Source organism: Chelonoidis abingdonii, chromosome 3 (genome assembly GCF_003597395.2).
Source record: "Chelonoidis abingdonii isolate Lonesome George chromosome 3, CheloAbing_2.0, whole genome shotgun sequence".
NCBI classification, from domain to species: Eukaryota; Metazoa; Chordata; order Testudines; family Testudinidae; genus Chelonoidis; species Chelonoidis abingdonii.
This window is the reverse complement of record NC_133771.1, coordinates 171,451,897-171,465,375: the sequence shown is the minus strand read 5'-3', so window position 1 is coordinate 171,465,375 and position 13,479 is coordinate 171,451,897. Positions and strand designations below refer to the sequence as shown.

General features: G+C 38.0%; 1 protein-coding gene across 2 annotated transcripts in view; it reads right to left on the bottom strand.

Annotated features, from left to right (window-relative positions):
* Positions 1 to 13,479, bottom strand: part of SPATA17 (spermatogenesis associated 17) — a 175,159-nt gene that overhangs the window by 146,498 nt on the left and 15,182 nt on the right. For both annotated transcript variants that reach the window (XM_032786263.2, XM_032786264.1), the window contains exons 4-5: positions 10,642 to 10,692; positions 2,430 to 2,533 (exon numbers count right to left, since the gene is read on the bottom strand). In XM_032786263.2, coding sequence (XP_032642154.2) covers positions 2,430 to 2,533; positions 10,642 to 10,692 — 155 coding nt within the window. The remainder of the gene's footprint in view (positions 1 to 2,429; positions 2,534 to 10,641; positions 10,693 to 13,479) is intronic.

The window sequence follows — 13,479 nt, the reverse complement described above, 5'->3', positions numbered from 1 at the left end:
GTTCTTCACCCTATCCTCTGCACGCGTGGCACGTCACTTGCTGTGGATTCCCTGCAGCTTGAGGTCTTCAAACCACAATTTGAAGACTTCAATAACTCAAACATAGTTTAGGGGTTTGTTATAGAAGTGGATGGGTAGGATTCTGTGGCCTGCTTTGTGCAGGAGGTCAGACTAGATGATCATATTGGTCCCTTCTGACCCTAAAATCTATGAGTTGTATGGTGGCCTGTGCACAGTAACACTACTTTGCCTCAATGATTAAATAAATAAATAAATAAATAGTTTAAAAAATTTAGTGTTGGTATTTATAATACCGTTTAAGTCACAAAAATGAAATAGCATTAATTGTTATTAAATGCTAATAATGAATAAAAGTATTAGAAAACATGGACTTAAAAAAAACAACAGATCAGCACCAAGAAAACCTACCCTAAAATAAAGCTTAAAATACACACAGGTAAACTGTCCGTGGACTCCAAAATCCCTAAGAGTCAGAAATCAGATAAACAAAGAAGCAGAGTATAAACATATCAACAAGAGAAATAAATCTAGCAGACTGAATTTGTCACATTTATGATGAACCTGATACATGACAGGCAAAACAATAGCTCTATACATTAAAAGAAATAGAAATCATTTCCTCTCTTATTTGCCACAACTCAAGATTTGAACGAAATATCTTGATAGTGTATTGACACTTTACGCATATTAATAATCTGAAACAATCATTAAGGAATTTAATGAAAGAGCCAAACATACAAAAATAATGCAGTATGATAACAGATGTATGGTGTATGAAACAAAGAAAAGTCATGTTGGGGAGTAAAACAAAATATAAACTGCAATAAATCCATGTTCATTACAGTAGAAATGCCACTTCTCATTATCTTATTTTATCTATATATGTCATAGGCTTGTAGGTCAGTTACTTGCTCTTGTTTCAGGTTCAGGAACCAAGAGGAGATGATTGAACTATTTTGAACAAGGAAATAGACCTGCATCTCAGCAGTTCATCCAGTTACAAAGTACTCATTTTAGATTCCCAGCAGGGTCAAGAGTAAATCCTAGATAGTGATTAAATTTATAGGTTTACTGATATGACTGCCCAGAAAAAAGCAAACCTGGGATTTTTTGTCAAAATATGGACTGGATGTGGTAGGATGTAGAGATGATACAGTTGATACAATCCCCACCATTACAATTGTTTTCAAATTTGGTTTCTGTAGTTGAAATATGAACCAGCTTTGTATCCATAAATGTGTGTCTAAATGAACAGTAAACAAAAGGTGGATGGAGGCAGTTATATTACTTCTAAAGCAACGTATTTATAAAGAAGGTGCACCATAAAAGAGTAGAGAGCTATTCTTACATAAGAATACTGGAGATTAATAACTACGGACTTTTAAAAACTGGTTGGATTATTTATTTCATATAATACACTTGCATAATATTATTATTTTAATAAAATAATAATAATTAATAATACTTTGGCTGAACTATGTCTCTTGCAATATCATCTAGACCCAGATTTGCAGAAATTGGTTTGAACTAAACAACTTTATACATTTACCTCACAAAAACAGGTAAGTTTTTTTTTGTTTGGTTGATTTTGTTTGTTTGTTTGTTTTCAACACCTACAAAGTTGCCTGGGTAGTGTCCAAGTCCCCTAACAGGAAAGAGTGATGATCTCTGTCATTCAAGACAATCAAAGTAAGAGCAAAAAAAACATGGGATATAGAGGTAAATCACCCAATGATCATGTTAATGAAAATATGTACAATGCCTTATTATATCAGCTGTTGCAAGGAACGCTACAAAGAGCTGACAGTGGTGTTTTATTATGTCTCTATTAAAGAAGCATTTCTGACATCTGTAAATTACCTGTCTTAAAGAAAAACAAAATCTTAAAATGTAAGGGTCCTCTGATGAAGCTGAGGTCAGTAGAGGTACACCAGGGAATAATTTGGATGGGAATGTTGTTATTTCTTATTTATCATTTATTTATGCTGCAATTGCAGAGCCCCAGTCACAGGCCAATCCCCCACCGTGCTAGGCAAACACTGTACAAACACATAACAGAAAGAGTCCTCTTCCCCAAAAAGCATTCACTCTAAGAGAAACGACAACAGGTGGATACAGACAGACAGGGGAGCACAAAGAAACAATGAGAACGTATTGGTCAGCATGAGAGGCAGTGGTCTTACACACCAGCTCCCTAATGGTCGTCAGGTTTTCTGTAGGAATGATGGCAACGGCAAATGACCACTGAAATCAATGGAAGTTCTGTATGGGGACCGGATAGAGAATGTAGACCTAAGTCTTTATATTTTTCACTGTCAACAACCAATTTCCGATGCAAACATTTTAATTGCCAACACACTTAATCCTGAAGAAGAAATTAAAGTTTTATCACTCTTTTTTATCTTTACCTGACAATCTCATTATTCACAGAAATAGCTTCCAGATATTTCTTCAGTGCATAGTAATTATGGATATATTTTCGGATATAATAGCCTCGCCATCTTTTCTGAATCTAGAAGAAATATATTTTTACTTTAGTATATTTCATGCAATATAGTAGTGAAAATAGGTTTCAACACTCTTATAAAATACGTTATGTTTTTCAAAGGGTGATGGTGCTTTAAAAAGTGACATCACACATATACGTAAATTTGTCTTTCCATTAATATAATGATAGTGAGAAGTATGTTTTGTACTAAAACTGCGCATGAATTAAATATTAAATGCAAACATTATTAGAGATGTTATCAAGAGATGACAGTGATTATGAGCTAATTGTGATTTAAATCATTGCCTGCATTGAGGTGTGGCAGGGAGAAGAGGCTGTGCACAGGCATCTACTCCCAGAGTCATTGTACATGGTGGCACCCCTGTAAGTGAGGTAGGACGTGCATCCAGAGATGGCCTCTGTTACAGTGATTTACATTGTATCACCCCAGCTCTACTATACTCTCAGCTATATATTGTGGGTCTGATCCTAACCCCCTTAAAGTTAGTAGAAGACTTTCCACTAACTCCAATGTTTTTTTAATCAGGGTCTTTATGAAGTTTCTGGTAGCACTGCATGCGCTACGGTTCCCTGGGTCCTGCAGGCAAGCGGCATCAACCGGCAAGATGCCAACCACACACTATACTCATTCTTATTTTTAAGAAACAACACAGTATGGGGATATTTGTTAAGTAATTAGTCATAATATTTTCATAGAATGCTATCCTTCCAACAAAACTGATGGGAATTATGTAGAAAAAAGGACAAGGGAAATTTCTTACATGTAAATAATTACCTTAATGTAGTCCTGTTTATTGATACACTATATTAGGTCATATGGTTTCCTAAACATAGCATCAGGAGAGGGGGATTCATAGCTCTATGTATTTTAAATTTTAGGTCCCAACTCTGACTAGAATTTCCTGAGAATTTAAACAACACTGCTCAAACTAGCTCTGCTGCTTAAGTCTGACCATGGTGACTCTAAAATGTTGATTATTTTAAATCACTTTAAAATGATTACTTAGCTCTGTAATATCTGTTTCTTTGGGAATGGAAGTAAGAAGTAATTAGCAGCAGAGTTGTAAGAATTCTTGTAATTTCAATGCCTGCTGACTAAAAACCAGATTAGCTATTATGTGGACATGCAGAGACAGAGAGGAGGCAGCTTGTGCCTCCCCTATTCAGAGGATTTGGGGGCCAGCGCAGAGGGCTGCTCCTACTCCACATTTTCTTTTCTGTATTATATATCCATATATGTTTTCTCATGTTGACCTCTTTGCCTTCTCTTTCCCTCCAATACACATGTAATTTTCCCTACATATTGTTCTCTATTTCCTTCCTTTTGTCTCCTTTCTTCTCCTGTTTTACCTAAGATATTTCTCTAGATATGGCACTTCTCCTTTCTAACTTATCACTCTCAGCCTTATATCACAGCCTTATATCACTCACAACCCCATTCACCTCCCAACACCCATCCCCACAGCTCAATGTCCACACACAGGACTTAGAAATGCTACTAGACACCTAAAAGCCAAAGAGCTAAGTCTACTAGCTAACGTACAAAGACTGGGGTCCCACTGCCCAGGAGCCTGGAAAATTTGAACACACCTGTACAGTTACCAAAAACAAGGAGGAGGATTTTTCTCTTTTGTTTTTTTGTTGCTCTTGCCCCTAAACACCGTCTGTCCTCCCCACCCCTTCCCTCTTGAGGACTCCTGATCAAGATAACAGCACATTACATATGCTAACAAACTTAAACAAAGGCTTTGTTTAAGTTTATCAGCTTATGTATTGTGCTGTTAAAGTCATTTAAAGAATGAATGCCCTCCCTAGCTGTGTTCTGCTCCTTTAAGGAGCAAAGTGCAGCTCCATGCCCCCTCCAGAGAGATGGGCCTAGCCTCAAATCTCTCCGGTACCTCGTACCTGCTAAAAATCTCTTGCCGGTACTGCATACTGGAGGGTCTTTGGGAGAGGGGCTGCCTATCACTATATAGCCGTATAGTATCTAACACGATGGATTGTGACTACTAGGCACTGTTGTAATACAAAATAATAAATAATAATTATAAAAGCTGTTACACATGGAAATAACAAAGGTTAAGTATTAAGCATAGTCCTCTGCACAACATGGTAGGAAATCTTGTGTCGCTTTCCCATTCACAACAAGCATGCAGAGAAAAAATAGGAGAGGAAGCGGAATAGTGAAAATGGGCATATTTGCAGACATCTGGGATTAAACAAAATTTTTAGTGTGTGAATGCACTACGTGTTTTTATCTTTGGCCTCACTACTGCTATTAGGCAGGACTAACTTGGCTGCCATATAGCTATTCTCTCCTTAAAGCAGTATCCTTCAAACTCTGTCCAATGCTTTGTACCTTATTTTTATTCACGATACTCCAAATCTGTGCGGTCCATGATCAACCTCTTTATGGAAATTTTTCAAGATTTAAAGACAAAGGGTGAAATCTTGGCCCTACTAGAGTCAATGGCAAAACTCTCAGTATTTTCACTGGAGCCATGATTTCACTGCAAGTGTCAAATTCTGCCCTCTATTACACTATTATAAATCCAGCGTAACTCCATGAACTTCAATGGAAGTATGCTAGATATATCCTAGTGTAAATGAAAGCAGACTTGATTTCAAAGTTTGTAATGTTATGACTCCATTTTCCCAACTCAGCATGTCAGAGGCTACATGAGGGAATGAATCTATATAATACAAGTTGTTTAGAGAATAAAGTATATCTTCAATCTTTTACACAAAGGTTCTATTTATATTAAAATTTGCTACATAAAAGTTGCTGAAAATTTTGCTTTTGCAAGAGAGTACAGTGTTTTATGATTATATTGCTTTTTAATCCCAAGGTGAATGTTTTAGCACTTCTAAAAAAGACAACTGTGTATGCCCTTCAAAGTAATTAGCAAGTTTCAACAGTGATTGGTACAAAACAATTATTGTCATTGATCAGCACAGAACAGATAATTTTAAACAAAGTCATTGTGTGCTCAGCAGATTACAGCTTGTTAACAGGCAAGTTCTAAATGACCTCTTAAGCTAGTCAAATCAATGATGCATATTCCTCATTAAGTAACATCAAAATGTAAGTGGTCTTATAAATAATGTTTATTTTAAGCACTAAAACAAATGGCAAAACCTTGATATATCAAAAGCCATCTGCTCATGAGATTTTTTATGATTATTATTATTTTATTTTGAGGGGATTACTTTGGTTGCTGAAAATTCACAGCAACCTTAAATCATCCAAACAGAAAGAGAATAATATCAACCACCCAATATTCAAAAAGTAAAATTGATTCATAGAAAATAAATTCAATATGATAAGCTTATGTTTTAAACCATTTCTGAATGCTTCTGTTTTTACAGAGGTGAGAGACAGATAACAGTATCTACGGCAAACAATTCAGGAGCTCACAGAGATGTGGGATAGCTTCTGAACATGACCCCTATGAGTATACCCTAGTGTTGAATGTTACTCCTCCTATTGCAGTTTTAGGCCATTTCCTAATGTAACCAACTAGGCTGATACAGTTATGAGCAGGGGTGGCTCTAGGCACCAGCTAAACAAGCAGGTCCCTAAGGTGGCAAAATATATGGGGCAGCATAATGCTGGGGCCCCAACTCATACCTGAAGTGGCATCCCGGGCTGGATCTTGACGACCCCGGGGAGCGGTAACCAGCCAGTTGTTCTGCTGCCGGGGGCAGCAGGGCAGGGAGCCAGCTAAGTGGGGAATGTGTCCCCGCCGCTCTCCCATAGGCAGCGGCCACCCCCGACCCCTCAGGCGGGAGCTGGTAGTACAGCCCTGCCCCTGCTGCAGCCCTGCCCCTGCTGCACTTCTCCTTGGCTTGTCCCCGCCGCTGCAAGCTGAGGGGTGGCCCATCTTCTGCAGCTGGGGCAGGGCCGCGCTACCGGCTCCTGCTTGGGAGGATGCGGGGGTGGCCGCTGACCGCGGGAGAGTGGTGCGAACAAGCCGAGGAGGAGCGGCCCGTCCTCTGCAGCTGGGGCAGGGACGCGCTACTGGCTCAGTTTGGGGGAGAGGGGTGGCCGCTGACTGCAGAGGAGCGGCGGGAGCCGGTAGCGCAGCCTTGCCCGGCTGCAGAGGACAGGCCGCTCCTCCTCAGCTTGTTCATGCCCTGCTCCAGCTGCAGAGGATGGGGAGACATGGCGCCCGGGTGGGCTGCTCCTCCTTGGCCTGTCCCCGCCTCCTTTTCTCCTCCTCCTCCCCTCTGTACCGCCTCTTGCCAGGGGAGGGGAGAAGGGAGTTGAGCGGCAGCCCGGGCTGAGCCCAGCTCGTGCCAGGGCCAAGGCGAAGACCAAGGATGAGTGGGGCTGGGATCCAGCAGCAGCCCCAACCCCGTCCCTGGGAGCGGTGGTGACGGGAGCTGAATCCGCCTTTAGCCAGATCCGCAGCAAGGTAAGAGCTGGGCCAAGCAGGAGGGTTTTGTTAAAATTAAAAGTTAAAATTACACTAGTAGGAAATGGTTTTATTTCACTAACTACAAATTCTCTGTTTTCATTTTTTTTTTAAATTCTGAACAGTCAAAACAAAACTGCAAAGTGCAAACGTGTAAAAGCAAAAAAAAAGCTGGGGGGTCAAGGGGCAGCCAAAAATTTTTTTTGCTTGGGGCAGCAAAAAACCTAGAGCCGGCCCTGGTTATGAGGCAAAACACTGATTGTATACAAGAGGTTAAGTCCATGAGTCACATTTCACTTTTAATCTAATCTTGATTTTAAAAGTATTTTCTAAAGCTTAGAGTATAATGCACTTTTACACTAAATAACCTATTCATGACTTTTATACTCCAGTTTTCTTTTAATGTAACTCCACTGATTTCAATGGGTTTACACGCATGTAAAACTGGAGTAAAGCCGTTGTAAATCAGGCCTTATAGCAGCTATCCCTAAACCCAACAGACCTTATTCTGTACTGGCCTGCATCTTGTGCAGCCATTTACACCTATGCATAAGGAGGCAAAATGGGTATAAAACTCTACCATATCAAAATGGTAGCATTTTACTTGCATAGGTATCAATGACTACACAAGATGTATGCAATGGAGACTCACAGCCAGTGTTTATAAGTAAATTAAAACAATGGACCAGATCTTCTATTGGTGTAAATTGATATATTTGCACTGAATTCAGTGACACTAGGCAGTTTTACACCATTGAAAACTATGGGACTACGCAAATTTATATTAGCTGAGAATCAGACTCAATACTGTGATTACAAATGTACAAAAAAAAAGTTTTGTTTTACGTTGCATATCAAAGGCCCTATTCTTTTCCTTTGGAGTTTTGCACAAGTATATTTGACTTGAATATGTAACTGCTTCTGAAACCTGGGAGTGCTGAAAGAGACATAGGACCTATTTCTGAGCTGATTTACAAATTGTGTGCTTTTCCACTGACTTCAGCTGCATGAGATGTAAATCAGTGCCGCATTTATCCCATTGTAGAATACTTTTAAAACAGCTATTAACTAAGCAATAAACTAAAACAAAACGTATTTCTGGGCAATTGTAGCCTACTCACAAAGTGGGTAGGATTTGCCTCTAAGCACCTTCAACTCCTAAGATATGTACCAAGGGTGAGATTCTGTGCTATGACATTGAGAGAATCAGCACCGAACTCACAACCCAGAGGAAGAGGGGACTAAATTGGTTTAAGTCACTCTTGTGCCCTCCCAACCTTGGGCTGCTCTTAGGGTGATAGAGGCCCTTGGTGTAACCTAAAAAGCTCCAGAGGTCTGTTACAGCAGCCTCCCAAGGCTGCCCCATGGGGATCTCCATGGCACTGCATGTTGCGGTCCTGACTCCAACATACCCCCTATATCACGGCTTGAGATGGAATCCTTAGAATATAGTCTAGTGCCTGTCTTCTGCAGTTCCTGCATCAAGGAGATCCTCCCCCATAAACATATCAGGCTTTCAGGGCCCTTTTACAGCACTCTGGCCCTTTTATGCAGAGTAAAGAGGCGGGAAGGGAATGAAGATCTCATTCCAAAGACTATTCAGTTCTTAAAATTACACGTGCTTAAATGCATTGTTGGATCGGGACCCAGTGGCCCAGGAATGCAATACTTTACATTGCTAACCACTTATGTAATGGATACAATAGATTTTGCAGTTTTCCCTTTGACAAACTTTGTTATTCTCTGTTTTTATTAAATGAAGTATAAGGATTGTTTGCATCCTTCTTTCTCTAAAGAATCACTGATTACATCATCACTGAGGTCAGCACAGTTCTGCCTATGTATTTAGTCAATTAACTTGTGTTCACTTTGCCAGCTGGATGACTGCTTCTGCAGCAGAATAAATAAATTACGGGGCCATGCCATGTATTAATATGTATCCATGTTTTCTCTTACAAAAGGCACATGCAGCAGAGCATTTTCCTGTATTTCCTGAGAAAAAATATTTGCAATATTATTAACTAATGAAGTAATTATACTGTCCATTACAAGACCAAAGATACCATTATATGATAGCTGCTCAGTAAGCTATGTGAAATGCATTTTGTGGTCCCTGTCTGGTTCCTAGGGAACAAACATATATATTGCACAAACTATCACTGCTACTTGCCACCCTTGCTGGCAGTTTCATCAGAGACAAATGCATCTGGAGACTGAACTACCCTAGCCATCTAGAGGTTTCTTTAGATCAGGGCTGACACATGTTAGCAGGGGTTTTGTGAGAGAAGCTTGCACTGTCACTGCTCATGTATCTGTTCTGTGCCAAGGCTATCAATCCAGAACCTTTCAAAATCATTAAAATTCACAATGATACATAAAGTCTGCTGTGTTCTTACCTCCTCTGTGGAGTACTAATACAATTCAAAAGAATAAGATTCTAATTTACACTGCACCTCCTACTGTGAAACAAAAATGAAGGAGGAGGGAAGATTTACATAGGAAATTAGGAAGTTATTGTTTCAAAACATTTCTGTATGATATCTATAAAAATGCCACAAAAGTTTTATTAAAATTTCCTTGAAATTTTTCTCAATGATAGTTTCTAGCAGCTGAATGAGAGTTCGGAGGGAACTCCATATTGATTGATCTTGAAAAATAATGTTAAAATTATTCATTTTTTCTTAGTTTTTGATCTGTATTCCTGCAGTATAAGGATGAAGACTGTGACCGCTGTCTGTGTTTCACTTCCTCTCAAAGACAGCCAATAGCCTCTATACTCCTCTTACACATTGGCTCACTGGTCCACATTTCAACCAGTTGTAAATATGTCTAAGTTAGTAGCCAAAGGTAGATAAGTAAGAGACAAGAAATGCACAACTTAACAATTAAAATTTAAAAAGATGCTTTTTCATATGAAACAGACAGACATATAACAGACTTAGAATATCCTAAGTTTATCAATCAGACAAGGTCTGGCTATTCACTAACTATCTTTGAAGGTGTTACAGGCTATTAATGTCTACTCCACTCAGTTCTTTCCTGATTAAAACCACAATGTTAGTAAAAACAACCATTCTTAGTGTTGTTATAAGTTTATTTTAATTGGTCCAAATGTATTTTGCAAATGGATTCAATCAGGCACCCTATCAATTTATGGGGCTAATTGGCTCTATGAATATTAAACTACTGCATTTAATAAAAGTTGAAATATGACAGTGGCTAATATGATGTACTATCATATTATCTAATGATACATAAATGCATGGAAGTTCTACTAATTTATTCCAAAAGAATAGAGCATAAAAGTTAAATTAAAGATGTTATAGACGCAGATATCATACTATGATTTGGAAGAGTCAGAGAAAGTCATAGTTTACAAAGATGGGAATTCAGTTTATGTTTGTACATTCATACACACACACATGCGGGTTGCTTTTTGGTATTTTTGTCTTTTATCACCATATATGTTAAAAGGTACAAGAATTTACATACAAATGTCTTAAATCTAGCAGTAATTTTCAAATGCTACCATGATTACTTAGTGTAACTTTAATTTTTAACTATATGCTATTTCCTCTCCTTTACCATCAGCATATCAATCAAGTTTATATATTCTGGTTTGCTCATTTTATTAAAAGCAAATTCGGAGCACAATTGACTTTTCATTTGTTTAACAAGTGAAGAAATATTTACCCTGACAGCCATTTCATTGTAGAAATTCATCTTCATAATAAAATATGCTGTCTGTGAATCAAGAAAAAAAAAGATGGCATACATTTCAGTTACACAAAGATAGTGCTCCTATTTTTACATATAAAAGATAAGAATCTTTATACATAATACATAATAAGAGTTCTAGGCTTAGAGAGAATAAAATCAAACTTTATATTGAAGAGATAGGCTTCCTAATACATAATGCAGGCTTAACCAGAAAAATCTATGGTAGTCAAAGTAGGAGCTAATGGAGATATATGATCATAAAATGCTCTCCGCTGAGTTTGATAATCAATGGTGCTCTACTGAGAATAGAATAACAAAGCAGAAATATTCACAAGTGCTGGTGACACGTAGTATTATATGATTTATTCACTGGGGTTCTTTTAGCCAAAACTCACAGAAACATAAAAGGAATTCATATTTCAAGACGTCTGGTTTAATGAAAAATTCAAAGAAATGCTGTCTTCAGTTGAAATCGTTCAAGGATACGGATGCAGTGATGGAGCAAAATTGTGCCTTCCAACCATCTGTACTAAATGTTATGTACTTAGCTGCCTCCCAAGTAATTCTGGGAATTTTGTTTCATTTAATATTCATTTTAACATCATAAGATCATAAATACAATGATACCATGTTACAGTGACTCCCCTAATATAGACAACATTTCCTAAAGTCCTGGTTTCCTTCCAATAAAGAAGAATTCCTCTCATAGTGAACAGATCCCCTGTTATACTGAACAATCACTTGGCAGCATAGGTTATTTTAATGGATACATCACTTTAAACTAAGCTTTCACATCTGTTCCACCCTCTAATTACAAATGCAAAATGAGTATAATTCACAACTGTATCATAAAAAGTAAAATATAAGTACTTTAAATGTAAGTGTACGTTCTTTATTTAGCACAACATGCAGCTTTATGTTTTTCTCATGTTTTAGACACAAATCAAAGGCAAAAGTGCTTTCCCCTGATATAGTGAATTTTTTCTCCCATGGCAAACAGGAATTCACTATAAAAGAGTTTCACTGTAATTAGTGTTATTTGAATTGCCTACTCTGATCCAAAGCAAATTGTCTGTGGAGAGCAGCAGGACTGGATTATTTATCAACAGTCTGGGCAATTAAGAAACAGTTGGCTGCAATATGTTATTTACAAACGAATACAATGATGCTACTTCATTTTAAATTCTGTTTCTTCATTACATTAAGTAAGGCTTAAGTCCTGCAGTTTAATTAAAGTGCATTTTAAATACTTACTTTAATATTATACTGCTTCACTAATAATATAAACAGAAACAATTGCAAAGATGCAATTTTTATGCAGAAAGTTGCAGAAATTCTAATGTCTTAAATTTGAAAATGTTTTGCTTTCTATGGATGTTCAAACAGCAGCTCAACTCCAAAATTATGGATTAGAAAAGCTAATGGCATCTGTCTTAACTTTTCTCTCCATAAATCTTTCATGACTGGTGTTAGCTGTAGACTACAAATATAGCAATGAAATAATGCGTTCCATTCCCAGGAATATTCTGAAGCTGTTAGATTAAATGGATTCAGTTTTGCTTCGCCTCTCATCATTTCCAAATTTGGTAAGAATGCAAAAGCTGGTACAGCCAGTTTATGAATTAATTTTTTGTTGGAAATAGCCAGGGTTCAGTAATGACCTTGGGGCTCCTGTTTTGTCACTGAGCAAGAATAGTTTAAAACACCTTTTTGGCTCCTCTCCTGATCTGCTCAGGGAATTCCACTTCTGCATGCTGAAGACACTTACACTTTTGAGCCAGAACACTATTAAGGAAGGTGACTCATAAAAAGGGGCCTTATAATAGCCTGCTCTTACAAGAGCATGGGACTAAGGCAAAGATTAGTCACATGGAGAATTACGCAGACAACTTCCCTTTCTTCACAATACTATACCTGAAATGTAGGGAAAAGGAGGGGGCCTATTCTCCCTTCTCAAAATGTGTGTCCTGCCTGACTATCCAAGTCTTCTCACAATGAAAAATGCCCCAAGTGTCCACATCAGGCAAAACCCTCCATACCTTCTACCTAGGGACAAATTGCTCTACCTCCCCTCTCTTCTACAAACCTCTTCCTCTGACAAGAGTAACAAGCCCTTCTCCCAGCTGATTAAACTGTCACGCACTCCCCTTTATGTCCAGTGACCAATAATCCTGCAAGAACTGTAAAATTTCATACATACAACGTTTTGGACCATACAACTTTAGGAGCCTAACAACTCAAGTTCCACAGAGTGTAGGAGACAGCCAAAAGGGTAGCAAGCTTGTTTCATAGCAGTGGTAACTGGTCAGCATCCTAAGAGTGAATTGATCAGGAGTATGGAGGGTATAAATAAGACAGAGAGAAAAGTTTGCTCATCTAGACATAACAGTATTTTAACTTTTTCCATTGTATAGATGATTACGGAAAAAGAGAATGAAGGAAGTAAGAACTGAAATTAAGAAAGGAAATGTTAATTACAGCTTACGATTCTAGAGGAAAAACACCTGATCCTCTAGTAATAAAATGCAAGCATCCCATCAAGCTTCTGGGTCCCAAAGTGGAAAAGGTAAAGAAAGTGAGACAATTTTTTCTAGCATTTTTGTCTCTGGATATTAGCCACACTGGCACTTATATAGTGAACAATATTAATTAAATCTATATGGTGGAATATGGAGTTGAGTCATTCTAGACAGAACAGTTTAATAACTGGTGTTCCCTTGGCTGCTACAGCAATTAATGTAGCTATTGTATTTTAATTATTCTAGATTTGGTCATTAAATAATACACATTTTCTTGGTTGCTCTAAGCTGA